Source organism: Nematostella vectensis, chromosome 12, assembly GCF_932526225.1.
Source record: "Nematostella vectensis chromosome 12, jaNemVect1.1, whole genome shotgun sequence".
Taxonomy (NCBI): Eukaryota; Metazoa; Cnidaria; class Anthozoa; order Actiniaria; family Edwardsiidae; genus Nematostella; species Nematostella vectensis.
In genome coordinates, this window is record NC_064045.1 from 12443168 (window position 1) to 12471147 (window position 27980).

General features: G+C 40.5%; 3 protein-coding genes across 6 annotated transcripts; 1 reads left to right on the plus strand and 2 right to left on the minus strand.

Annotated features, from left to right (window-relative positions):
- Window positions 1-134: 134 nt before the first annotated feature.
- LOC116603977 (ribonuclease P protein subunit p21-like) lies at window positions 135-3911 on the plus strand. Its single transcript, XM_032365687.2, has 4 exons — window positions 135-314; window positions 1292-1392; window positions 1892-1974; window positions 3068-3911. The coding sequence occupies exons 1-4, from the start codon at window positions 258-260 to the stop codon at window positions 3271-3273; spliced, it is 447 nt and encodes a 148-aa protein (XP_032221578.1). The 5' UTR covers window positions 135-257; the 3' UTR covers window positions 3274-3911.
- On the minus strand, window positions 3721-6479 carry LOC116603975. The gene has a single exon (XM_032365685.2). The coding sequence runs from the start codon at window positions 5940-5942 to the stop codon at window positions 5085-5087; it is 858 nt and encodes a 285-aa protein (XP_032221576.2). The 5' UTR covers window positions 5943-6479; the 3' UTR covers window positions 3721-5084.
- Window positions 6480-9510: 3031 nt separating this feature from the next.
- On the minus strand, window positions 9511-26901 carry LOC116603960 (coiled-coil domain-containing protein 154). 4 transcript variants are annotated; one of them, XM_032365658.2, is made up of 16 exons: window positions 26453-26900; window positions 22086-22713; window positions 21805-21887; window positions 21023-21118; window positions 20541-20766; window positions 20029-20157; window positions 18914-19038; window positions 18551-18677; window positions 18025-18162; window positions 17450-17476; window positions 16842-16961; window positions 16197-16276; window positions 15599-15698; window positions 14828-14914; window positions 12917-13173; window positions 11079-11216 (listed from the first exon to the last, which is right to left on the minus strand). In XM_032365658.2, the coding sequence occupies exons 1-15, from the start codon at window positions 26584-26586 to the stop codon at window positions 12934-12936; spliced, it is 2340 nt and encodes a 779-aa protein (XP_032221549.2). In that variant the 5' UTR covers window positions 26587-26900; the 3' UTR covers window positions 11079-11216; window positions 12917-12933. The 4 variants fall into 4 exon arrangements, with proteins under 4 accessions (XP_032221546.2, XP_032221548.2, XP_032221547.2 ...); XM_032365655.2 differs by lacking the exon at window positions 12917-13173 and having other exon boundaries at window positions 9511-11216; window positions 26453-26901; XM_032365657.2 differs by lacking the exons at window positions 12917-13173; window positions 26453-26900 and adding an exon at window positions 25192-25361 and having other exon boundaries at window positions 9511-11216.
- Window positions 26902-27980: the final 1079 nt, after the last annotated feature.

Consider the following 27980-nt stretch of genomic DNA (forward strand, 5'->3'; position numbering starts at 1 on the left):
TATAGCTAAAAAAAGGTTAAGTTATCAAAGAAAACTATTACATAAGCTTTGTTTTTGTTTTGGTTATTTGTCATACACCCTACCCCTGACGAATTATTTTTGTTCAATAACTGTAAACGTGCGAAACAACACGCTCGTCCCTAATCTTTTCCGGTTTGCTATCATAAAGGTATCCCCAGTCGAAAAATCAAATTCTAAACTAATCGCCTTTTACTTACTAATGATCAGAGCTTAATAGTAGAACTTCCAAACCTTCTATGGGGCGAGATAGCAACCAAAGAGATGGATACAACAGGCTGAATTTCCTCTACCAGGCAAGTGATTGTTTATGGAGTTATTTTGCCCTATGGGTTGTGATTCGGCCATGATCCTTGCTGAGTCACGGTGACTTCGCTATGATAGGGTTCTATGATTGGTCAGTGGCTCTGCTATCTATCCTTTCGAGTAGGTAAACGATTCATTGCGTTGGAACGGGGACAGTAAAAAAATAGAGCTTCTACTTCCCTTTCACATCACCCTCAATAACAGTCTCAAGTAAAAAGTTACATTATTTCGATTGATGGCGGATATTGTGTTTGGGGGAGACGGGTGGGGGCATTTCTCACTTGGTACAGTCAGATCTACAACAAATAGAAACCAGCATCCCTCTTTAAGATGCATTTTTTTAGTTTGAGTTGAGTGTAACGTTTGGCTTGTAGGAGTTTGTGTCAATTTCAATGATTTATCCAATATCGGAGCCAAGCAGTCTAAACACGGCCTGCCTGTCCCCTCTCTCGGGCTAGCATCGAGTCTTGTGGGGCTGGTTGGTTAATTCTAAGCCATGAATAGTGTCTAACAAGTGTATAACGTCGCGAGCCTGTGATTTGTTAAGCGCTAGTTAATTACCAGTTTCTCAAAGGCTTGTTAGCAAAACCCTTAACAGCATTTATCTAACAAGTGGTGGGGTGGGGGGGGGGGGGGGGGGCAAAGGGGGTCCTGAGCCAGATCCTCCCTTTCTCCCATTCTCTCTTAACAGCTTTAAATCAAATTGATTGATCCACATGTCCATGTAATGTTGTAATGATTCGTGTAGGTAATCAATTCATAGGTAATGAATTACAGGGGGAACATGTGCTGTACAATGCATACAGTGGCAAATTCAAAAGGTGCTTTCCTTTCCTGCTAAGTAAATGGGGCACTATAGGGGATGACATATTCACTTATTCAAGTAATCTTGAAGTAGGTTGCCTTTAAGCACAAAGAGCAAATCTCTCAAAGGTTAAGTCTCATCTTAATCGTCACTATTTTCCAGGCTGCATGTGCCACCATTGCATCCAATCCCAGGAATACAGGCCTGGCTAGGTTTTATGCCAGCACCATGAAAACTATAGGAGAAAGACTTGTACTAAAGCTGTGAGTACACCAAATTGAAGCATGCATACAGTAAAAACCAGCGAATAAGAACCTTCATTTTTGGGAGTCAGCCTGAACAGGTTCTTAATTAAATGGAAGATCCCTACTTCAACAAATAGGATTCTTGCATAGCTTTGCAGCTACATCACAATAACATGATGATTTATGAAAATACAAACCTTTTTATTCTTTAGGCTAATTTAATTTTTTGTTTTTAGGAGGTGTAAATTACAAAAGGCTAACAGGTTCTTAGTTTTCAGGCTCTTGCTCGCAGGTTTTTATTGTACTACTGTACCTCTACTCATCTTAGACTACTATTCACACAAGTTCACTGTATCAAAATTCAACTAGATTGTGCTATAATTTGTATCATCAAATAAACAATTTCAAAATCTAGGAATGCATAAGAAAAAAGTCAAATATTTACGTAGAAAAAACCTACCGTATCCAATATCATGAAGTCCATGAAATAACAGAAGTTCCATGTTTTGCACCACAGGGATCCAAGTATTAAAAGGACTGTTTGCAAACATTGTTGTGCGTTAATGGTGCCTGGAGTTACATCCAAAGTCCGAATAAGAGGTTAGTTGGTTGTTATGCGGTAACAAATTCCCTAATAAAAACAAAACACATATTCAAGTATAATTACAGCTGAATTTGTAATTTACCCAGAATGAAAGCTCCTAGTCTTATTTGGCAGGGCAGTAGCTGGGGGGGGCATGTGCCCCCCCTAATATTTTAAAAAAGTCGTAAGGAAATGACCAGTAGGGGCATGGCTGTGCCCCCCAAATATTTTCTTAATGTTTCTGTATTGTGTCCCACCAATCTTAGGTGGCCTGCTATGGCTCTGTTTGGGATAGTATTTAGTCGGTCAAATGTTCGACATAGTATTATTTATTTGTTGAATTGACTGGGCCTTTTTAATCAAGACAATGATTTTGATCTCCAGGCAGGTGTAAGTACAGATTCTGGTGTAAGTGTTCATACAGTAACACATACCTGTCAACTCTCCTGCATTCGGTGGGAGTCTCAAGATTTTGGACCCCTTCTCCCACTCTCCCGCATTGAGCACCAAATCTCCCGCTTTTTTAGCATTTTTATCGCTTCCGAAAAATTATTCTATAGAAAATCGTCATTTTGCCTATTTTCTATTAAAAATATTTTAGACAATAATTCCCTTGCGTAGCGCAATTTATTTAACACCCTCATGAGATCTATAAGTCGATTTGTTTGTGAGAGCTTTCAATAAGGCAAACGCCTGCAAGGTTAAACCCACCCCTCACCCAAAAAAAGAATATACCCCACTCTTCCCCCCGAAGAATTATCATGCCTTGAGGTTTTTGGAGGTTGACAGGTATGAGTAACATCAGTGGCAATTTATTGTTTAAGTGCCTTTCCTGCCCCCCCCCCCCCCCCTGTCAAGTTGACTTGCTTTGTTGCATAGCAGTATGCTTTTGCTCTTTCTATTCTTCTATTCTATCCGAAGATTTCCATTTTGTTACCCTGCCTTACATGTAGGAAAGAAACTTAATAGTGATAGGGGAAGGGAAGTAATCCTGTATACTTTTTTCTTGTCAGCAAGACATTTTTTACTTTCTGAGAGCAGGTTTCTTCTTCTTTTTTTCTCATTTGATTTCCTTAGATGCCTATCTTGTTCTTTGTTATCAACCTGCAGCAAGAAGAGAACGCCATGTGGTGGAAACCTGTCTCAGCTGTGGTGTAGTAAAGAGGTACCTTGCTCGCAAAGACTACAAGTTATGGAGTGAGCAAGCACAAGGCGCAGTAGATAAAGCAACTCCTGCGCCTATTGACAGATTCAGTAAGAACAGGGAGAGCAACGAGTCAAAGAAAAAGGGGGAAAAAGTTGAGGACCCTGATTAACAGAAACCCACAGAAATGTCATGAGTGTGATGTCTTGAGGATTGTTAATGAAGAGAGAAGGCTTTGCATTAGCAAGTCATGAGTACTTGCTTGTGCTATTTTAGATTAGTAAGATCTTCAGTGCTCTAATGTATATAGGGATTAAGGGGGGCCATGCACCTCCCCCACTAGTTTTCCTAGTGACACTGTTTCATGACCCCCAGTTTTTCGATGTTTTTATGGACCTAAGCTTTGGGCAGAAATTTCAATGTTTTTTTCAGGCTGCCAGCTCAACAATGCAAACTATTTTATAAGTTTATTTATTGATATAGTTGGACAAAATTATGTGCCCTTGTGTAATGTTCTGGGTCGAATGCTTTAAACGACGGCAATATTCGTAGATCATCCGTTTTATTATCCTACTCCTTGTGTAATGTTCTGGGTCGAATGCTTTAAACGACGGCAATATTCGTAGATCATCCGTTTTATTATCCTACTCTTATCGCATATATACATAGCACTCCCCAAGCCCACTGTGTGTATGAATTACTTATAAGGTTCACATTACATTTTGTGTGTCGTGGTTTACAGTAAACATGTGGGATTGAAATAAGCCATTCACTTTACCGTGAAATAAAATTGTAAAACTCTTAAAAATATTCTGACCTGACAGTGGAGTCTTAAATGTGGTCTGGGTGAGGTTTCAAGCCATTTGGGCAGGCATTTTGAGAATTATGTTGTTTTGTTTCTTCTTGTACACTTCTCTATTATGTACAAGGGGAAATAGAACATACATGCCTAAGGAAAATGTCCTTGAATGTTGAGGTTGATATTCAAAGCTCGGTAAATAACCCCTTTGTGGAATTGAAGCTCACATTTTGAGAAGATATATGCAAGCCACAGAAAGGATGGAGCACTATACATCTGATGTGTGCACTAACAAAATGCTGCAGCAAATTGGCAGATTCATCCTCATGCCTAGTTAAGATGGTATTGTCACCAGATTACTTCTGCAAACCTCAACCAATAAAAAACAAAAGAATCTATTAGAATCTGCACTATTTAACAGGTAACTGGCTCTAAATTATCAGTCACATCCTCAAAGACACTTCCAATAGACAACTTCTCCCAAACCACAGTGTCATCAATAGTTATATATGCCTTCTTTGTACATGAAATATATATTTTTCAATCAATACTATTCCTTTTATCAGATTTATTGGAAAATCAGATGCTTATAGATTTTACTTATTGGAACTAACAAAGCACCTGAATATATTTTTAGAAAGTTTCCCATTATTTTGAGATCAATTCCATGAAGTTCATTATAAATATACTATAACATTTACAAAAACTGCATTTTAATATTTTCCCTAGTCTGTAATATTTTTTTCATTGGAAAGTTTGATATTTGAAAAACGATGAATGCCGCAAACAAAAAGCATTGAATCAGAAATGTTATTTTGTGTTTTATATCTGATGCCCATTTCTTAAAGTGTGGTATAGTAGGCAGAACTTTGCAAAATTAAAAAAGAAACAGCTGCTAGCAAAGCCAGAAACACAGACACTGTGGCAAGGAAAAGATAGATTTATAAACTTATTTTCCTTTCCATTGTTAGTAAATATTGACCTTAGCAGATTAGACACATTTACAAAAAAAACAAGTAAATATGCTTACATACTTTCTTTGAATCATTTAAATGAATATATAATTTTTTGTTCAGGAAACTAGATTTAAAGCAGATGGCAAGGCAATTTGGTTAGGCAATTATGGCAGTCCTGATGTAAGCCATAACCCAGTCTGCCCATGTGGAATAGTTCTTATGGAGGCATTATTGCTGATTGACCTCTGTTAAACTTTGCTCCGACACATTTCTGCTAAGTGACTGGACAGAGCACGGGGGAGACGTCCCTGCACCGTCACACGCCTCACGGAAATCTGCATCCAAGTGTGGGGGAAGCATGTCACTAGAGCTCTGGACACTGAGGTCATCATCATCATCATCATCCTCGTAATCACTGTCATGATTAATGGTATTGGTGGGAACTGGCAAGCAATCGCCGGGTCTACCTAGCCCATTAATCTCTATAATGTTATTAGAACCCCGCATATGATCACTTAGACTACCACATCCAACTCCATCGCTCGTAACAACTTCTGGTCGCGAATCCGTATCGAATCTCGAGCTTTGAAAGTCACTGTAGTCGTCATCACCTGATAATCCCCCAAGACTCGTCTCACCGTACGTGTTATAACTGCCTAGTTCCATATGAGGGTCGTAGTCACACGTGCCTGTAGCTAAGCTAGCGGGGTAATAGGTCCTGGGTGGGAAGCCAACTAAGGGCACACTATAGTTCGGGTGGTTATGAACAGGGTATGGTTGTCGGTTAAATTTCCCGTGCGAACGTAACTCAGGTTCATAACGTAAACCATCCGAATGAAAGTCAAGCTCAATGAAGTCGCCGATATATCTGTATTCTTGTCTTGGCGGTAGCGGAATGGCGTCTTGAGGTGGTTCGATATTGGGTTCACGTTTTGGTCTTCGTGCTCGTTGTTTAGCGCTTCGTGGCGAAAATTTCCCTTCGTTGCGCATATATCTCGACCAAGCACAACAACAAACGACCAAAACTACCACAAATATCCCGACATAACATAACGTTGTTATTATCAAGAACTTCGAGTCGACCATGACTGAGTATGGAACTCAGAAAAGCGAATTTTCACGTAGAAATACGCCAGTATTGAAAAACAACCTTCATGGAGAGTAGCCCTCAGGTCAGTGGCGGCTACACGCCATACTCTCCGTCGCAGCTGCGGTATTCAATAATTTGCCTTCAGGATCACGAAACCTGACAGAACATCCCCTGACTCATGCACACAGTAACAAGCGATCAGTCTTCCTACTAGGACCCTCCTGGTTAGCCCTGAATCCCTAAGGTCTGCGTCAAAATAGTCATTTTGCAAGCCTCTTTCTTTCGTTATCCGGTGCACTTCAAAACGTCACTCGTCTATCATAGACAATCGCTCGTTTCTCAAATTGCAAATCAAATAAGTAGGCCCCCTTGCATGACTCTCTTAGAGTACTTGTTTTCAACGCCAGTTCGGAGACGTTACCATGTGGATTGTCTTGGTTGATATTTGGTGGCGTTTTTGGATTGTTTTGGTCCTCACACTTCGATCAATCAAATCAATCGTTCGAATGAATGATCATAAAATAAAGCGCCCACGGACAACCAGCGGCTGACAGAAAAACGCAGACAATTATGGCCCGGTGAAAACCGTTGTTTTGTAACCATTTAGTTCAGACATCAATTATAAGCTTGACTTTAGACATTAAATAATAGGTTTAACCTAATGCCTAAGCCTGCTCGTGCTAATTGGTTTTCTAACGGTTTTCATTGCGAGTTAGCTTTTCATGCATGATTTACCGTCATTCCGAATGTGTGGGTATGAATACATGTAACATCCATACCCCCTAGCATATACTCTGAGGAATAGAGAAGCCCGGGAGAGAAAAAAACATTCAACCTCCGAAAATCGGTATGAAAGTATGAGAGTATACTCAAGGGTAAAGGGCACGTGCCCTCCCCCCCCCCCCTCCCCCAATATTTTCGAAAATTATAAGAAAATGACCAGTAGGGGCGTGGCTGTGCCACCAAATATTAAATGTTTCTTAATGTTTTTTTGTATTGTGCCCCCCCTTATATTTCGGGTTCTTCTACGGCACTGTATATAGTGGAATAAAGTTCCCCCGGCTTCTGGGGGGGTTCGTGTTTACCTTCGTGTTTGTTTGTTACCCTACGGCCTCTAATTGGTCAAGTGGATGTTTTGCGGGGATTTAAGTCTCGCGGTGACACTAGATTCATTTCTATGTAAATTTTTGTCTGGCTAAGACATTGCAGTTTGCCGCTCGGTGTTCAGCTCTAATGGAGGTATACAACTGTAGTATTACTCCTCTTAAACCCAACAGGCCCCTGTATATTTTGCCTTATCTATAAATTGCTTTGTTCTGTTTCGCTCTTAAAGATTGTCGATCAACTTCTCCTTTGTTATGTTTATCATTGAAATTGAAGCGGCTTATTCGCAAGCAAACTCCAAAATAACAATCTACGAATGAAGTCTGATATGTTATTAACGATATTTGATTGAAAATATCTTGGTTACACGCTTGAATTAGCCGATGGAAATGGATGCTTTGTGCGACTCGGCATTGATCGAGAACATAAAATGGCGGCGCGATTGACCTTCTTTAACGCACATTTAAACGAAATAACATTCAATGTCCATGATAATGACGTCTCTTCATTTTGTAGCTTTTTTCGTCCTATAATCGCCTGCTTCCACTATAGTTAATTGGCCAATAGCGGGGCGTCTATCCGTTTTCTCTGTGGTCACCGCGTTAGAGTAATAGGATTGTTCACACGATAACATGCACTGATTCAATCGCAGGCGTTGTTTAGTAGGTTGAATGAAGGGTTTTTTTCAGGGCTGTAGCAGGGGGTGGGGCACTGGGGTCACGTGTCCCCCGAATATTTTCAAAAATTATAAGGAAATGACCAGTAGGGGCGTGATTGTGCTTCCCAATATTTTCTTAATGTTTCTTTATTGTGTCCCCCGATCTTAAGTAGCCTGCTAAGGCTCTGTTTTTCCGTAATATCTCAAAACCCATTAAAGAATACACAATAAGCGGAGCATATAATTTGAGTCAAATGTTTTTTTTTTTTTTTTTTTTTTTTACAATACTCATTTAAAAAAGGAGGTAAATAGGCGGCGTGGGGTGTCCTACGGGCCTGGTAAAGCGATGTTTTTCGACACATGCGTGCTATTATATCGGCATCCTGAGTGGAGGGACAAACATAGATCCAGCGATCAATCCATTGGGAAGGCATTCAGTCTGTGTGGAACTATTTGTTAATTTATTCAACTTAACAAATTGACCCCTCAACCGGCCTGTACCGGCTTTGGGAAGTACCCACAACCCAAAAAATTCATAAATGCAAAATAAACACAACAAGATGAAGATACTCAGGCATCAGTCTTAGGGATAAATGGTCTTGCAGATCCAAGGTGTTGGCATCTACTCTTAAGCCAAATTATAGCACAGGTTCTTTGACAAATCTCAAATCGAACAAGGAGAGAAAAGCAGAATCATCCCTCTCAATAAAACGCTCAAAATACCACACAAGGGAGAGAGATCAGCAAACACAGCTCAAGACACAAATAGATACCTTTATTCTGATTCTCCAAGTACATTTTCATGGCCTCAAAACACAATGTCCACTCCTTGAAGGCTTGTAAAACCATGAAGATGCCTTTACGGATTGAAAAGCATTCTGGGAGATCCAGGGGAAAATTCACGAGGGGAGGGCCAGTCAACACTCCTCTCCCCAAAGTCAGATGGTTTTTTAGAAGTCTTTTCACCCCGAAGCCAAACAAATCAATTCCAGGTCATACAGACCCAGAATAGCAGTGTAAACAATTTTGGAATCAATTTGGTTTCAGAAAAGACAGCATTTAGGAGAGCTGTGGTGATTCATTAGAAAATTATTTTCTCATCCAGGCAATGCCAAACAAGAAAAAATCATCATGAATCCACCTTTGCTTGCAAATATCCATAAGCAAAGCACTCAATTATGCCCCAAAAGACTTCATGATGTCCTGAGACACTCCCCTAATATGCTCATAGCTGTATTTTTTATGAAAAATACAAGCAACCATCAACTTGTGCTTGCTTCAGCACAACGACGAGGGATTAAAAGTGGGGAGCGCAAAGCACTGTTGGAAAGCTTGGATACCGCTGACTAGGTGCAGCTGTGTTTGACTTTGACGGGCTGTATAAAACTAAGAATAGGGGGGGGGGGAAGTATCTGTTTTCAGTCTGTTTTTTGTAAATTCAGCTCAAAAAAAGCCAGGAGTCAATGGGTTAACATCTTTCGGTTAGCGGGGTGACCAATAATAGCGTAATGACACCAGGGACGACGACAGAAAGCTTATACAACATATTTCTAGCTTAGTTATACCATACGCGCTTGCGGGATTCAGATTTTCAATTAAAGAGGGGACGTAAGGGGTGTGCAAAAACCGCACAGAAAAACGCCAAAAACCGTCAAAAGTCAATAACCGTAAACCGCGCAGTCTAGAGAAACCGCAATGAAGCGAGATAAAATACATAAAAAAAACCGCGCCAGATTTAAGGCAAAACTCTATCACCGCAAACCCTTACGCCCCCTCTCATTAAAGACACGCGAAACGCAACGTTAGCACAAGTCTTTTATACGCACATAATAATAAAGTTTAATTCACAAAGAACATTTTTTACTCTTCATAATGAGTTTAGTTATACAATATAGTTATACTATAAGACACATTACTATTCTCTTATGTTTGGGGCTTCGGGTGGTTTTCCAAAACAGAAAAGGATTTACTATGCCAGCCTCCATTCAATGCCAAACTGTTTGATCCATTACTGCGGCCTGTGCAGTTGTTTTTAGGAAAACAAATTGACAAAATGAGGAGGCGACTCAGCAGGGTTTACAGACTTTTAGTTAGTTATGGCTCCTGCGTTTGTCTAGGGTTACTATGGATGACTAGTTCAAACACTACGGACAAGCTGTAGAATAACTAGGTGGTCTGCGAAGGCGTGGTCAACCAACACAAGGTTGAAAAAGTATGCTGTTCGCCTCTGTGAAGACAGAGTTTCCCTACTAGCAGCAGAGCTCTCTGTGCTTTGTATTTCGCGAACGCAGCCAGGAAGAGGCCTCTGCTAGCAGGGAACGACAGAGTAGCAGTAAAGCGTTAGACAAACCAGCTCAACTTTGTGTTGATTTATTTCCCAGAGCTCCTGTGACTGGCAATGCGACTACAGTTGGCATAAACCATCTACTCGTCAACCACAGGGAGCCCCAAACCATCTACTCGTCAACCACAGGGAGCCCAATACCATCACCAAGTCAACCACAGGGAACCCAAGAGCATCAATTCGTCAACCACAGGAAGCCCAATACCATCACCTCGTCAACCACAGGGAACCCAAGAGCATCAATTCGTCAACCACAGGAAGCCCAATACCATCACCTCGTCAACCACAGGGAACCCAAGAGCATCAATTCGTCAACAACAGAGAGCCCAAAACCATCAACTCGTCAACCACAGGGAGTCCAAAAGCATGATGCCTGAATAGGGCATCTAGGACTAGAATGTCATCAGCCTTTTCTTGTAAAGAATAATAAAGAGCAGGTGATGAGAATTTATACAAAAATTTTGCAAAGAAGAAATTATCTCCAGGGAAATTCTGCCCAACTTTCTCACAAAACTTGTCTTTGACTGTGTCATACAATTACAAGAACTATCTATTTCGAATATATACATGTATACATAAACATTATTTCTTTTTTATACCCTTCGCGTTGGTCTTATTTCCCTTTGGAGCTTTTGGCGGGAGGTTCTTGCTCGCGCTTGCTTTCTTCTTCTTATTATTATCATCATCGTCGTCGTCGTCTTCGTCATCATCGTCGTCATCATCATCGTCATCATCTTCGTCGTCGTCATCATCTTCTTCGTCGTCGTCATCATCATCATCATCGTCGTCATCGTCGTTGTTGTCATCGTCGTCGTCGTCATCATTATCGTTGTCGTCTTTGTCATCATCGTTATCATCTTCGCTGTCCGGCCTCTCTATGGGTGGCGGCAAACTGGGATCTTCCGGTTCCTCCGCCTCCCTAGCCTCCTTCTTCTCCAACAGTGAGTACCACGCCCTTTTGATGGCGAGCATCCGGTAGGCCTGGTAGACCCCCCACCTGTTAACCTCTACTAGGGCCAGCCTGATGGGCCCTGTACCCTCCCCTCGCTTGGCGCGGTGCACATCCGCATTCTTGTACTTGACGAACACACGCCTGTGATCAAGCAGGTAATACTTGACAATCTTCTCGATGTCACTCTCGATGGCTTTCAATTCCTCGCCGCGCTAAGAAAGAAATTGAAATTAGCCTTGAATTTAAGAAAAAAATGTTATGTCGAATTCGAGATCATACGTGGGATGGAAAGATGAACGGTCTTATAGCATCGCGCACCAGGTTCCTCCCGATTTTAACTCTTAAGTAGTGGCCGGTGGCCCGCGAGGATTATTAATTATTTTAAATTTAGTGTCATTGCGTTGGGGCACCAGGCACACGCCGATAAAACCTCCAAGGAGAGGACAAACGACCTCACGCGCTAGGAGTAATATATAATATACATATCAATTTATAAATATTATCAAGTGACATAGCATCACGCATCAGGCGCCCCTTGATTTAACTTCCGTGTAAAGATAAATAAAAGGGGGCCTGGCGCGCTAGGAGTATTATATAATATACATATTATTTTATTAATATTATTTAGTGTCATAGCATCACGCACCAGGCGCCCCTTGATTTAACTGCCGCGCAAAGGAGATTATATATTTAGTGTATCGATTTCAAGGCCGGCGATTAATCGTCCTGTTTAGCACACCGTGAACAAAGTAGCTTTAAACATAATTCGAGGGAAGAAGAACGCTTGTCTAGGAAGGATACTTAAAACTTTTATCTCTTATAATGAAGTAAATAGCGTTTACTTTAAGGTATACATTAAGTTGTTAAACTGAATAATCTTAATTAAAAACAATATCATCATCATCATCATCATATAGGAGAAACAAACAAACGTTACTAGGCACAGCCTTGATCATCATCATCAGCATCATCATAAGTAATAAAAGTTATTAAAATATTTTAAACAAAGCACTCTGTAACGAGTATTGGTAACCAGGTTTAAAACGTTTTGTAACATTAATTCCGGTTCGCAATGTTTATCAAAGTGACACCGAATGTTATGTACTATTAAAAACACGACCTTCGAGTGTTTTGAATGGCTTAAAATTCTGTTTAAGATTCATTGTTTAGAAGTAATTGTCCACTTCAAGGTTCCGCTGGTATTCTTCGTCAGCTTCTGGATCGGGTAATTCGAGGATCCGCTTCTTTCATATCCATGTTTATCAGCTGTATTTATATAGACAGAGTTCACGTGGTAAGGGCTTTAAAGGCTTTTAATAGCATCATATGGCAGTGGTGGAGTTTAAAGGCGCGTTTAACGCGTTGATTATTGTCTTTAAATGAAGATGCTTACACTCATTTAATGAAGTGGTGTGTACGGAGTGAGGGATAATTAGTGGCTTAGATAGGATAAGAAAGTAGATGAAGGTAGGGTTCGCCCCCTGGCAGGCGAAGGTAGAAGGTAACGTACGTATAAGAATGCAGGGTAGCTAGTGATGGTATGGAGTGGATAGTGGTGGTAACATGATGGTGCAAGAAGGTTGAGGAGAGTACACACGTATGAGATAGATGGGAGATCTAGCCTCTTTCCCGGGATTCTATTGGCTTGTCGGTTAATGACGTCACCTTAGATTTGCCGCCCGCCTTGGCTTATCGCAGAAGACAACAGAGGGCTGTCACGGGAAGCCTGGGAACGAGGCTGAGGTAGATCGAGGGGGTGGTAGACGTGGCGTGTTTGATTCAGCGTGTAAAGCGGAAAGGTATCGGAAATCGGAAAGGTATCAGAGTGTATATTAAAGAAGAGAAGGTTGATAGAAGGGCGCGGTAGTGGGTTAGCACGAGTGTTATGGAGTAAAGGTCTTAGGTTACATACTAGCTCTTTGTCAGCGTTCATTCATGTTTGGGTTCCTTGGGGCCGTTACTGCTTTGGTCCTCGGGCTCGGGGCCCTTATCGTTAGAGTCCTTAGGGCCCCTATCGGCAGGGTCCTTATCAGTGGGACCATTCTCGCTAGGGTCAGTCTTAGTAGAGTTCTTTTCAGGGCCTTTATCCGCGGGGCTCGTATCGCCTGGTCCATTATCGGGCTTGATCTTTTCTAGCTGGTCCCAAAGTTCGGATATCGATTCCCCTCGCTGTTGTAATTGAATATATCTCTGGTCAGTCATCGCTGGTAAAGTGACATGCGCATGCGTGAACCATGCAACTAGACACAGTGGCAAGCTTTTCTACTCAAACAGGTTAGTACTTTATGTAAGACACATGGACTTTCACCCTAGCCCTACATGTAGTACTGACCCAAACAATGCCTATTCTTTACAAACATAACAATCAAAAGATACCCTATCCTGCGACGGGATGTTCTTTTGGTTCTCAGATAATACTATCCTTTTCTAATATTACAGCGTTCTGAATTATGTTAAAACTGACGGAGCGTCCTCTAGCCTGCTTGCAGGCATTTATACTGTGTTTCTCGGGCAATTTGTCGAGCAGCCGCCATCTTGCCATGTACTGGTCGCGCGAGGCCTGGAGGAAAGGAAAGGGGCAGAGCATCTCCCCGCTCCTCCTTCCCAGTTCTCGCGCGTCCAAATAAATCAAAACTTCAAGCTTCTTCGCTATCACTGAGAGGACGCCAGCAAACAGTAACGAGTAAACGCTTCATTTGCCCCACGTGAAGGTGGCAACAACCAGTGAAACTTGTCCGGTTAGGAGCCTATAGGGGACTTGCGCTAAGAGATCACGTGACTGTGTGCGTGGCAAACTAGCGCGCTCAGCCTTTTAGCGGCAAAATAACAGCAACAAAAAGCAACTTATTCAGCTCTTACGGAAAAAAAAACAATTTTTTTTTCAAAAAGGGTTTAGTATCGTTTAAAGATTTTATTTTTTCGTCGTTCTCTGGTGTTTGTTTTGAATTTGCCACTCAGAAAGGTCACGTGATCTCTTAGCGCAAGTCCCCTATATGTCATCCAAACAGCTAGGATCGGTAGAAAATAACAAACAACTTACATTCGCGATGGAGTGACCATAAAATGGTCTGTGTGAATCTGTCGTGAAATAATGGTATAGCATGCAACACAAAACTAAGCTCACAGCCTGAAATACCACGAAATACCGCAGGGGCGGGTACAGGGGGGGGGGGGTGGATTGGGAGGATATATCCCCCCTTTTGAGTGCCTTTGTCTGCTTGACTTTGCTGACGCAACAAATCTAATTCATTGTGAAGTATTGTTAGATCCATGTGACCTACTAAGAACCACTGGATCAGTTATAAGCCGTCTGTCCGGCAATTATCCACCAGCCATTTTGAAATCCTGGATCCGCCCCTGGACTGACTTCTATTTTACTTCTATAACCCACAATCCGACAAATAATAATTTCTTTTACCATGATACATAACACCCACAATCCGACAAATAATAATTTATTTTACCATGATACATAACGCCCACAATCCGACAAATAATAATTTATTTTACCATGATACATAACACCCACAATCCGACAAATAATAATTTATTTTACCATGATACATAACACCTACAATCCGACAAATAATCGTGATTTCAAACCAGGATGCAGACTATGATACAAAAAACACTGGTATTAGAATTTTCATCTTTATAAAAGGACAGGACATACTCTCTTACCCGAAAAAGTCGAGTGCCAGTGCTTGACCAAATGTACACACAATGTCATGCAAGCTGACAATACCTTTTTTATTTCACATATTCCTTAGGCAACCATTAACGTTGTTATAAAACATGCAGAACTTGCGATCACGTCACTTACCGCTTGCGCCTCCGACACGATCTTTTGCGAGAGGACCGTACGCAGTGTCTCCACCGTGCTGTCAATCTTACTGATCTGCGACGATTGCTGCGAACAACGCACGTGGAAATATCACAAAAGATAATCTTTACAAAAAATAGTACTCGCGCGGTTGTATAAGCTGGAGAACACGACTGAGTGTTCAGTAAAACGACGTAAAATATTCTGAACAACCAGTCTAATTAAAGAAGGAACCTAGTTGGCCTACAATCCCGAGAGTTGAAATGATCATACAGCCGGTAAAAAAAACTAACAAAGTGCATTTCTCAATCCGTTTCCATCCGTTTCAAGTGAGTCTGTCTGATACATTTCAGCCGTTTTCCGTAAAACCACGACGTGAAAACTCCAAGTTTCACGGTCAATTGAGGACGCTGACGTTTGCACTGTAAACTCCAATAATTACGTTCGCCGCTGTAGAAATAATGTTCTTAGTTTATTTTTATCTCTCTCTGACTATAATGTTTTGCTTATTCCATTGCAATTAAATTATTATTGATCACTACGCGCGAAAACATATTTTCCATCGCGTTGTCCTAGCCGTCGCCGTCGTCCTTGCTTAAGGTCCCTATGATTACCACAATAACGGATTCGTCTGGCTGACAAAATGTCACTTAATAAACCTGGATGCTTTTTTGGTTATTCCACAAAGATCCATTTTCTTTTGAGCTTTCCTCGAAATGACGCAAATAATTGCATTGCGCTGTTCTCTCCTTGTCTCAGCGTTTGACTTACCTCTTGTAAAGTGTCTTCCATTTTCTGCATGCGATCCTTGATGTCAGCGGTCTCCTCATCTGGCTCCGCTTCCGTCGGGACAGGCGTCTGTAGTTTGGGCCTGAAGTGAGAATGAAAAAACGACTTTCTGTAGGTGATAAAACCCATGCAAATAAGACGTTCATTCTAGAAGAGAATTCAATCTGTTTGAATCACCGTGAATTTTAATCCATCTAACAGTAAGAAAAGTCTAAAATAATACAGATGATGTAACATTTTCTTTTTTTAAAAAATAAATTCGAGTTATGATAATTCACATAAAAACAACATTGTCACACGAATCAGACCAACGGAAGGCCGATCAAGCAGCAGTTTTACTCTCCCGCACTATAACTACTGAAACAAAGCATACACTTCCTCAACTTATTGAAGCAAGTAACTGGAGATACTTTCAATCAAATATCGTATCATACTTGGTTGGATGGATATTTTGAAGATGTTAAACCGTTTAGAGACAGTTGTATTTTCATAATATTATTTTCATATAAAAAATTACAAAGGAGTTATTGGTTATTGATCTAGATATAAGGGAGGGGGGGGGAGGGCGCTTGTGACTTACGTTGGCGTTCTTCGTCTGGTGGCTTCCTTGAGCGCCATCTCAGCTCGTAGCGCGTCCAACTCGGCCTTCAGCCTTGTCATCTACACAGGCAACCCACATCATAAGTGACACCAAACACTCGATTCCAGGCTAGCGCATCTCAAATGTCATAAGCACTCTAGTTCGGTAGTCTATGTACCATGTATACACGACGTGTATTCTCGCGTCTCCAAGGACCAATTTGATTGCTATAGAAAGTGCTACATTCGCCCCATATACCACAAGGCAGGAGAAGGAAATGTAACAGGTAGGTAAAAAACCTGGGAAATCATTGGCAAGCTATGAACACCACTATACAGTGTGCACATGTTTTTTTTCGGTGTCGCTCTTCCTTATCATCAGTTATAGAGGAGTCATAGACATAGTCAAGCAAGGATCAAGATCTAGTGACTTATAAACCGCGCGAGGGGCCTGGTCACTTATTGCCCTCCATGAAGAGCAAGTTTCGACATGCGTTATAAGAAGAACTCCTGGCGCGGTAGTGGTCGCTAAGAGACATTTTTTCTGCTTCCGCATTAAGCGAGTTATGCTCTACATACGGATGTATAATAAGGGTAGATTGTGCACATGTTTTGGTCGTGTTATCGAGGGCCTAGAGGGGCTGACCTGGTCGGGTAGTGGTCGCATCTTAGAGTCGACTTCTCTTAGTCGATCTTCCGTCTCGACTTGCCACCGTGAAATGTCCTGTCGAGCTTTGGCCGAGTTTTCGCCGTCAGTCCTCGTTACCTGAGAGCAAATGATAACATTTACAATCTTCAAATCAAGCTTCAGATTCGGAAACACGTTCGTGTTTGTCACCCACCATTTGGTCATCCTATCATAAGACCAAAGCGAGAAATTATCCCTTTTCACCAGCTGATTTTTTGAGTAGCTATTACAATATTTGCGAATGAATTTGTTAAAAGAAGTATTCAACATTTGAACACTTAAGATTATTATTTCGTTATCTCAATATAGGGAGTTTACGAGAAGTAACGAGATAAGAAAAGGTAAGATTAAAAAAAACCCCTGAAGTTTTGTTCAGACATTTTAGTTTAGTTCACATTTATGTTTTAGAGTCTAGAACACTGTCACAGTTTCGTTGTGGACAAGTGCAGTGAAACGAGGTCCAAAAAACATATGACGTTATATCCGGTTATACAGTCTAAATGTTTCGCTTTCCAAGTTTGTATTCATTGAATAGTTTATAGTTTAGTTTTATGTTTAGTTGTTACCTGTGCTGTTTGCAGCAGTTGTATTTTCTAAAGAAAAACATGACAATAATGAGAATTAACGTTTAATAATTTTTAACATATCAGCTTTAGTAACTACAACTCATGTTAACATGTCAACAGATGTATCGTCGAAAATGCCTGTTAAGCGTTTTGCTTGTTTTGCATCATTTTATTCATTCTTTGCGTATGTTATTACTTATCACACAAAAAAAGACTTTAATGGCTGGTCAGCCTTACTCCTCGCATTGCGGAAATCGCCTCATAATTTAATTAAAACGCCCATCAAAGCTGGAACGTCGTATAGAGCGACGTTCTGTTGACTGTGCCCCCCGCGCTTCCGAGATAAACCCAACAAAAATATCATATCGCTAAAAGAGAATTGGCAAGGGTTCCTGGATACCTTGTCCAAGAAATACGCATCATATTTTGCTTAAAGAGTATTGAGATATAAGCTCCCGAATATCTTGTCCAAGAAATACGTATCATATTGCCAAAAGTGTTTTGCTTTCCGGATGCATTGTCCAAGAAATGCACATCATATTGCTAAAAGAGTATTAATAATAGTTTCCGAATACCTTGTCCAAGCTCGCTAGCGCCTCTTCTGCGTCCTGCATGCGTCGACTTAGTTTACCCACACGCGTGTCCATGTCCGCCAAGCCCTTTATGCCGGATTCCTTGCTCTGTTCCAAGAGATTCTGTATATCTGCCTTCACCTAAAACGAACACATGATTAATCCTCACTTTGCGACAAAAAATGGCGGTAGAAGGGGGAGGGGCCCGAAGGGGGCATGCCTTCTAGTATTTCTTTTTAATTGAAAGGAAATGACCAGTAGGTCATTAAGGAAGGCCAGTCACGCCGCCATTATATACTCCCGCTCAATGGCGAGTCACACAAAGAATCCATTTCCATCAGCTAATCCAAGCAAGATATTTTTAATCAAATATAGTCAATAACATATCAGAATTTATTCGTAGATTATTATTTTGAAGTTTCCTTGAAAAAAACCCCGCTGTATTTTCAAGGATAAACAATAACAAACGAGTGGGTGATTGACATTCTTTAATGTTGATCCCGCTGTACAATACAATATCAGTGCATACCTTTTTCACCTCCTCTTCCACGTGAGTGTTGATCCCCGCAACAGCCTGTTGTAGCGTACTTATCGCTAGATTGAGCTTGTCTTGCATGTCCTTGAAGCGAGAGCTAAGTTTGTCGTGCTGTGATTGCCTGAAAGTCGAATAGGAAGCCCGGATCAGTGGGCACCCTGTGACAAACAAACTGGCAATCATATCATCCGCAAGTCACCTACAGGGGATCTCGTGTGAACCCAGCTTTATCCAGAGATGATCTCGTGCGAACCCAGCTTTATCCAGAGCGGGTCTCGTGCGAACCCAGTTTATCCAGAGGGGGTCTCGTGTGAAACCAGCTTATCTAGAGGGAATCTCGTGGGAACGTAGCCTTACCTGGACGTGATCTCAGCATGCAGCACTTGCTCCACCGCCTTGCGTCCCTCCTCCATCTGACGTTCTAGTATGGAGATAGCCTCATTCAACCGTGCTAAACTTTGGTCTGAGCGTACTTGCGTCAACTGAAAGACGACAAGCGTCACTATGTTAGTACACATGTTCCACTAAAAAAATAGGACCTTAAGCAGGGACGAGGACGGCAGCTAGGACAACGAGATGCGTTCGCGCTTGGCGATCAATTCTAATTTAATTGCAATGAAATAAGCAAAACATTATAGTCAGAGACAGATAAAAATAAACTAAGGGCATTTTTTCTACAGTAAAGCAGTGCAAACTTGCGCATCCTCAATTGACCGTGAAAGTTGGTGTTTTCACGTCATGGTTTGGTGGAAAACGGTTGAAATTCATTAGACAGAGCGCATTTTCACGTGCTGCTTTTGAATTCTGAGTCAGATTCCATTGTTTTCAGCCGTCGTCGTCCACGTTTCCGTCTACGACCCACAAGTTCGGTAAAGCTTTCCCGGCCCGTAGGATATGTACCACTTTCACATTACTTACTATACGTTTATCCAACACAACAAGCGCACAAACTAGTAGCATTACTACGAGTTGGCAAACTGACAGCCCTTGCCTGACCACACAACCCTGGCATTTTTTTACAGATATAAGCAGAAGCAGCATAAATCTGCGTATAGCTCTGTACATACAAACATAAAAATCCTCCTTCATGGAACTCACTGAGCGTGTGCCCGCACACAAATTGGCGTAAATAAAGTGTATTATTCTAACATATACTGTATGGAATCTCGCCAAAAACGTTACAAGCTTTGCATTCGAATCTACAGTGATAGGGGCAAGGGGCGTGGCAGGGAATGGGGCACTGGGGGCACGTGCTCCTCCCAATATATTTTTTATTGTGCCCCCCCCCCCCCCCAATATTTCGAGATCCGCTACAGCACTGGGGGCACCGACCAACTCAAGATTCTTACAATCCTTTTGCTTGAACGTTAACATTTACCGAAGGCTCGCATTCAACAAAAATTAGTGATATAATTACAAACTTGTCCAGCCGCAAAAAAAAAAATGTCTAAAAGATACTATTGCTGAAATACCTTCTCAGTGCCGCGATCCGACTGTATCTCCTCGTCCATGTAAGACTTGAGCGACTGCCAGCGGCGCTCCATCTCCTCACGTAACGTCTTCTCGAATGTCAGCCGGGACTCCTGCTCTTCGCGGAGCTTCTACATTATCAACAAATAAAACAAGTGTCTAAAAAAATATCATAACGATTCGAATAAGCGCCCCCTCCCAAATAAGCGCCTCCCCTCGAACTCGAATTTTGGAATAAGTGCCCCCTCCCCTCCCCCTAAAAAATATCCCAACAAAAGCACCACTTAAATTGTGTCAACTTAATTTTGTTAAGCTCACATTACACCCTCACATTACAACACGGTCTACTTATTATCACGACTTAAACTTTTTTATACCTTTGTGCGCAAATTTTTGTTCTCAATCCAAGTTTCTTTCTGGGTATGACCTGAGGCAACTTACCTCATCTGCCTCTTTCTGCTTTTAGAGGATCTGTTTTCTTCTTTCCCCCCCCCCCCCCTCCCACCTCTCTCACCTTTTCAAGCGCCATGAACTTGGACTGAGCTTCTTCACGCAGTCGAATCTCTTTCTGTAGGAGTTTCTTGTTCTGTTCGTCGCTGATCTCTGCGAGTCGACTCGCCATCTGGCTCCGCTCGGTTGCCAGCATGCTGTCCTTGTCTCTGCTCATCATGGAGGTAGAGTGCATGTCTTCCTCCCGTTTGTGCTCTATGTTATGTACCGTGGCCTTTAGCTGATCAATGCTGGAATCATATCCAAAATAGACAAATATAATGAAGTAACAAAAATATATACACATAAAAAAGGGCAACCAAATTTAGATTAAGAAATTCTCTAAAGGAAGGGGGCACCTATACTGAAAGGGGGCGGGACCCACGCCCTGCCCCCTATTCAAACTGTGGGAGATATATTTACTTTCCTTCTTCAATTTCTAAACGAAGGAGGGGGTGGCATGCCTCCGTCTGTATCCGACCCACTGGCATTGGTGCTTGCACTTACTTCAACTGTGCTTGCTGTATAACTGTTCTTCTCTCAGCTTCTTCCATGTCCAGCCTCCGTCTAAGCTCAGACACAAGCTCTTTGATTTCTGACACCCTAAAGAAGCATAAAATGCAATAGAAACAATAAAACTTGTGAATGTTTCTGAGGCTTAAACAGAGCCATCCTCGGAAACCCAGGGGTATTTCGTTAGAGGAAAATACCCCTGGGTTTCCGAGGGTGAAACAGAGCTGGCCTGTCACACCTTTGCTGTGTTTACTTCTGATCATAAAATAAAATGAAACGAAATAAAATAACCACCCAAGATTTAGGTTTGATATACAAGAATCTCTGTGCCCGAAAAGCGCCCCAAAAGAGCTCTCAGAAAAGCTGTTCTATCGGACGCAGCTTTTGGCCAAAAAAGGGGAGGGAGAAGCTCGGCTCCGAAATCTGCTTGCTATCACCTCTGCTCTCATGCGCAACTAAACTTGGCCATCCAGCTTGGCAAACTAAGCTCGGCTTTTCCAGCCCTAACGCAACTAGCGCCTGTTGAGCAGGCTAGACCTTCTTGAAAATGTCAAGATAATTTGCTGCATCAGAAACTACCTCACTTCAAAAGCCCTAGTACATGAGCTTCCAAATTCAGTGAGAATTTGATCTTCTTTTGTTGTTGTTGATTGAAAGTCTATATGCTTGATAATCAAAACTCCTAATTTTTTCTGTTTTTTTAAACTATCTAAATTACCCCTATATTGATAGTTGTTTAGTAGAAAAACATTGCATGGCCCCTTCTGAAGTCTCACCTGTATTCCATGTTATTTTTTATCTGTGCTGTGTGCATTTCAAGTGTGCCCCGACTCTCAGCTTGCTTTCCTATAAGGTCCATCTGAAACACAAAGTGGTGTTACACAACCCCAGAAAATAACTGAAGAAAGCTAATGAATGGTGAAGACATGGATTGTTTATAGATCTCAAACAGATTAGCAGAAATTACACATAAGATGATGCAAGAGGATCAGGTTGAGGAGATATAGTGTAAATTATATTGTGTACTTAAATATATGTGGGTAAATATTGTACTTACTGCTGTCATGGAGTCACTTTCCACCTTCTTCATCCGCTGACGTAGTTCCTGTACCATTGTACTGAACTGCACTGTCTGAACTTCCAGTTTATTCTTAGTGAGGCGAATATCATCATTCATAACTCTTGCATTTTTGGTGACTTGTTCGTAAGAGTCCTGCAAATCTTCCAAATCCTCTTTTAATCGTTCAAGTCGCACATGGATCTGTTCGCGCCGACTCAACAATTGTTGTTGGTTACCCATCAATGTCTGCTCCACCTGTTTTGTGTGATTGACAAGTGAGCCAACGGCAGAGTGTTCAGAGTCTAATTTCTCCTCAGTTCTTGCTAATCTCATCATTAATTTTGTGTACAAGTTATTTGCAGCTTGAATTTTCTCTGATAAAACTAGCCTCTCCTCTCTCTCACCCCGCATTGAATCCTCATTGCGGCGTATACTGTTCTTTAATTCACCCTGTAGTCTGACTAGCTCATCTAGCAATGCACGGTTTGACTGCTCACTAAGAGTAAGACGCCCTTCCAAGTTACGTAACCGATTGCTATCCACACCTCCAGTTGGACTCTCTCTTCTTGATCTGTCCACAGGGATACTGGGTAATGCTGGAAGACTTTTCCCAGAGTTGCTGGACCTTATTAAAACATAACAAGACATTTCAAGAATATGATATTTCAAACACAGATAAAGGGGGATTAAAGTTTATCACTCTACTCTTAGGGAAAGTTCATTTATTATCCCGAGGGGGGGGGGGGGGTGAGGATACTGTGGGGGGCCTCGAGAAATTTTGAGGTCTAAAGGGGGGGCGTCGAAAGTGTTTGGATTTTAGGTCACTGATTCCTTTGGGTGTTGTCTCTACTATATAATCTGACTATGTGTCTAATCAGACTTCTTGGTTAAACTTGTCTTGGTAATAAATAACGGGAGGCAGTTATTTGGCATGCACAATCCAGGAGTCCAGGATACGTAATAAGCCACATTTTATCTATGCAATGCAAACCTGTATATACCCTACAGTAAATACATCTTTTTATGGTTTGTGCTATATAATATTATAAAGTGCTTATGTTCCATATCTAAACTATAAACAAAACATTTTAATGATATAAGCTCTTATTCTGTTATTCTCCATCATCAAAATCCTCGCTTATATCTGATTCTCTGTCTTCCTCGCTCTCTTTCTTTTCCCTTTTCCTATGCTGCGCTTTTCTTTTACGTCATCTATAGCATCAACCTTTATCAGGTTGCAACCTGGATTTGGTTGCACCTTTGAGAAGATGAGTGCCTTCACTCTTTCTGAATTAATGTTTTCAGCCAATTTTATTCCCCTCCACTTTCTGGATTAGCTTGCAGCTAATCTCTTGATCGCATCCCTATAACATTGTCATTGCTGTTCCTTTCTTTGCTCCTTCTTTTTTCGATTTTCGGGAGGAGGGGGGCACCGAAAATATGGGGGAGGGGTGTAAGGGTGGGCATGGAAAGTTGTGTTCCTCCTGGAGGTGGGGGGGAGGCAACTAATTTTATCTCTTACTATTATCAAAATCCTTGTGCCCCTCCCCCCCCCCTTGGGATAATAAATGAACTTTCTCTTATCATGATAATTAAACAGGGCCATAGCGGGCCCTTAACTTCTGTCAGAGTAGCACGATACGGAGACATTGAGCAAACTGGGGGGGGGAGGGGTTTGACCCAGCCCTATTGGTCATTCCCTATATTTAGAAAAAAACTGCCCCAATGGGAGCTTTTGGTACTTGTAAAAAGAGGCCTAAAAACATAATAAAAGATGGCATACTGCATTGCATTACCTTATTTTATTTTAAAGCAAAAGGGATTTTAACGCAAAGGCTTCACACTCTTTTTTTAATAAGAGTTTTTTTTATAAGAACATCCAGCCTGAGATTTCACCAGATTTTAAGAAAATGCCGAGGCTCAGATAGCAGAATTTTCTTTCTTTTTTTAGTCAGCTGATGTGTTCTAAAATGCAGAATCAAATTGTGCTCAATTGATCACTAGTGTTATTCTCTTCCTAATAATTCTTGGGTATTATATTCTTATATACACTAAAATTTAAGAACATCTTTAAGAACATATTCAGCCTAAAAATTTCCCAAAAATAAGAACGGCCCAGCCTCAACTGAAAATTAGACGTTCTTATCAAAAAATATATGTATGCAAATGTATGGCCCTGCCGCTGGATTATTTGTGCAGATATAAACTACTGTATTTCAAGCCTCCTTAAGATTGTCCCCCTAAATAGGAGAGTATAAATAAACCACTAAACCTCTCGAGTCTGAGGGTTATTTAAACAAAATAAAAATTAGTGTCTGTTTATTGATAAGCTGGGAGGTGATCTGCTAAAAGTCCAAGAAAAAATAGGCATTTATATGGCAGAATTTTTGGTTGAAAAATCCTACATCTGAATTTAATTTATTTGTGTTATAAGCAGACTACCATCTATTGTTTGTCTTATTTGAGTGAATAATCAAACAAATTTCCTGCTGCAAAGCTGATTCAATAAATTACAAATTAATTAACTTATCTTATAGGTATCGGTGATAGCCACCAAATCTATGAATAACTCAGATGATTCTAGAAAAGCAATAGGAATACAATATGCTTCTGCATTAAAGAATTACAAAGCAGCTGCAAGTGATTAACGCAGAGGAAGAAAGTTATAACAATTTCTCGCATTGTGAGGTTTGTTTAAAAACGAGAAAAAAAAATATTTTAATGAAAACTGAACACTTGAAATACAATACAAGGCACGTCTTCCTGTATGTCACTAGTATAAAACCTATTTTGATTGTGGAGTGCAAATATTTTAGATGATTCTTAGCCAAAGCAGCGTTCAGCGTGTGTATCAAATCGCGACGATCCGAACCAGACGAAAACAAATTATCCTACTATTTATTATAGATCAGTAAAATAAAGCATAGACAAAAACTTCCTATGGTAAAAATACATATATGTCCTACAATTAAATTTCTACGACAGCACTGCCATGGAATATCCTATTTTTACTCGTGCATAACTTATGGTTGTTTTACCAAACACCATGGTGACAAAATTTCTACGACTTCAAAACAACCAAAAACACATTCTAAACTCTTACCTTAACTCCATCTCCTTGCAAAATATACCCCTTTTTTGCCTTAAGGGAATAGTACCATGTATTTTCAAAGTTTTCTGTGAGACAGCCGTGGGTTAACAAGATCTTTTGCCGTAACTAAAAACAACGACTTTAAAGCCGTCCGCCATCTTTGTTTGCTTTCTAATAATGGATTTGATTGGACAACCGCAAAACGGTGTCAAATAGGGTATCGTGGATCCATGTGGCGGAAGAGAAAAATGAACTCCCGCTTTATCGCTTTATTCATCTTTGTTTGTTTATTCAACTAGAGTTGATACCCCACTTAAAAAAAAAAAAAGAAAAACTGATTTTGAAGAAATTAAACACAAAATGGCTCGAGGAAAGTATATTTATACATCTAATACGATTGCTTTCATGGTCATCGTGCCTATTCAAAAAAAGTTTAAATCCTTATATTAACATTTTCCACTCAAGTTAGCACAGGTTTTGATTGGTGCATGTTTTAAAAGTACTTGCTCAGCTGACAGAAGCTGGCAGTTGCCTTAACGTGAAGATGGAACATTAAAAGCCATTAAATCGACCTTGTAAAAAAGGGACGAGAAAATAATTCAAATACTTAATTCTTTTATGGCCTATTTTATAGAAAATACAGTTGTATAATTTAAAACTTAGTAGCCGTCTAGATTGGTTTTGGCGTTGTTCCGTGGAGATAAAAATGATTAAAGCAGTCAGTGCATCGAACCAGAAATGATTTTTTTTACCTTGATAATTGGATAAAAACATATTTTTTTCTTTTTTACATATGCTATGAAAACCTTTGCAATCGAACAAAGAAATTACTTTTTTTTTCTTCCGATCGGTGGTGTTTCACAATCATGTTAACGATATTCAGTTCATCACCACTCATTAACAGTTCCCGAGTGTTTTAACACGACTATATAGCATACATCTTTTAAAATGACTTACCAAATCCCCGTGCAAACGAAAACTACAAGCCAAAATTATTCTGTTTTCTTTAAATTGTATCGGAATAAATTTATTTATAAAGCATACAGTTTATTTATGATTTAGAACATCAATAAAAGTTTTATTGAAATGTTTTGTAATTGTTTTTAAAATTCAAATTTTATTACCTGTATTTTCGTTTGCAATTTTTAAGACATCTTAAATTCAAGAAAGCTATGAGATGATACAATTAAAATTGAATAACAGGTTCTTCATTTTTTATTAGTTGAAGTATGTGTATCACCTAAAAGTATATGCACTATATTTTAATTTGTACCTTTTTCTGGAAATTGATGGTTTAGGTTCGCTCTTCGCCCATGGAGGGCTATCCATGTGCCGTGTACTTCGTTGATTTTCTAGTCTTCGGAATCGTTCTGCAAATGCCGCATCTTGCTGGACTTTATTTTGCATCGAGGGAAAATACAAAATGATCCTTACGAATTCAACTAGACTCTCAATCCATACACTTCTTTGGTTTTTCTTGTCCGATAGTTTCAGTACGCTATGATTAAACAGGACAGGTGTAGGATGTAGGGAGTCAGGCAACTTGGCGTTGCGTTGGTAACCACACGGCAAACACCTACATTTTTATCGAAATGACTTTCAAACGCTTTAACTCTATTGACTCAAGCATAGCACTAGCTCTAAATCACTTGGTGATCGGTAAAATGTTATGCTGCGGTCACCTTAGAAATAATAATTATCACTGTTATGGTCTCCCAACGGATTCGATCTCGGCTGCAATAGGGGGAATTCACCACAGGGGTTCATCTTAAAAAACAATATCGCGAACGGCTGTCACTTGCTTTTCCGGTTCGAAAGCTACCGATAGGCCATTTAAGTTCGCATTGATTTCTTAGAAAGAAAGGGAAAAGCACACTGGGAGATATTCCAATGACTTGTTCCCAGGGTAACAAGTGTTGAAAATTGATCGCTCTGTTGAGTGGGTCGTAGGAGTCGACATTTATAAACTTCTTTGTAAGAAATATTTGAGGCTTCAGGAGTATTTAAGAATAGGGGGAAATGGGAGGCTAAAATAATTTCCACGTAGGAATAAGAAAAAATACATCAGCAAATGAAAATAGTCCTGTGAATTTATACCCAGAGGAACACGCGAGCATAATCGCTTTTTGGCTTTTGAGAAACAAACCTTTTTATAACATGCAATGAATCCTTTTATCTTCGGATTATTTTCACGCGTCTTTATTTACATAACGCAAATTTAAGAGGAGCACATCATCCTGCCCAAAATGCATTGCCGTAGAGAAATTTTCACACATAAAAGGTTACTACAAAAGTCGTCTTGGGTCCTCTTTGTATTTTTGGTTCTCCTTTGATAGTGAGTTGTACGTGAGAGTTATACTTGAAGATTAACCAGCGCTTTAGGGCATACATTATCGCCGCAATGTGTTGACCAATAATAGAACACAGTGTTGCTAAGATACTAAGAATTCAAACCCTTTTGACGTTAACTACAAGGCAGTGCAGTTACCGAGAGTTCGCAGAATATTCAAGTCTGCAATAATGGTTGTTTATTCGCTGGAATTAATGCTCTAGCTTTTCCCAAATTCTAATACTTTCTCTTTCATTCTATTTACCTGCTCCTAATTGGTGTTCTTGTAGGAATTTGATAGTTACGATTCAGATCTCTCAAGTCAATATTGGACCTAAACTAACATCTTAGGCGCGTACCTGGCTGAGGGGGGTGACATAACATGGGCGCGCTTACTGTTTTTAGCCCGACATAACGACATGGACATATGACATAAAAGAAAAAACATGTTTTTTTTCTGTTATGTCGTTAT

Excerpts from the sequence above, each read along its gene's own strand:
- LOC116603977 (XM_032365687.2), top strand. The coding sequence starts at position 258 with ATGGGGCGAGATAGCAACCAAAGAGATGGATACAACAGGCTGAATTTC. Across the intron at positions 315-1,291 it reads GGCTGAATTTCCTCTACCAG|GCTGCATGTGCCACCATTGC; the intron begins GCAAGTGATTGT and ends ACTATTTTCCAG. Across the intron at positions 1,393-1,891 it reads GAAAGACTTGTACTAAAGCT|GGATCCAAGTATTAAAAGGA; the intron begins GTGAGTACACCA and ends TTTGCACCACAG.
- LOC116603960 (XM_032365655.2), bottom strand. The coding sequence starts at position 26,586 with ATGCAAAATAAAGTCCAGCAAGATGCGGCATTTGCAGAACGATTCCGA. Across the intron at positions 21,888-22,085 it reads AAAGTGACTCCATGACAGCA|ATGGACCTTATAGGAAAGCA; the intron begins GTAAGTACAATA and ends TTTGTGTTTCAG. Across the intron at positions 17,477-18,024 it reads CGCTAGCGAGCTTGGACAAG|AAAATACAACTGCTGCAAAC; the intron begins GTATTCGGAAAC and ends GTTTTTCTTTAG.
- LOC116603975 (XM_032365685.2), bottom strand. The coding sequence starts at position 5,942 with ATGGTCGACTCGAAGTTCTTGATAATAACAACGTTATGTTATGTCGGG.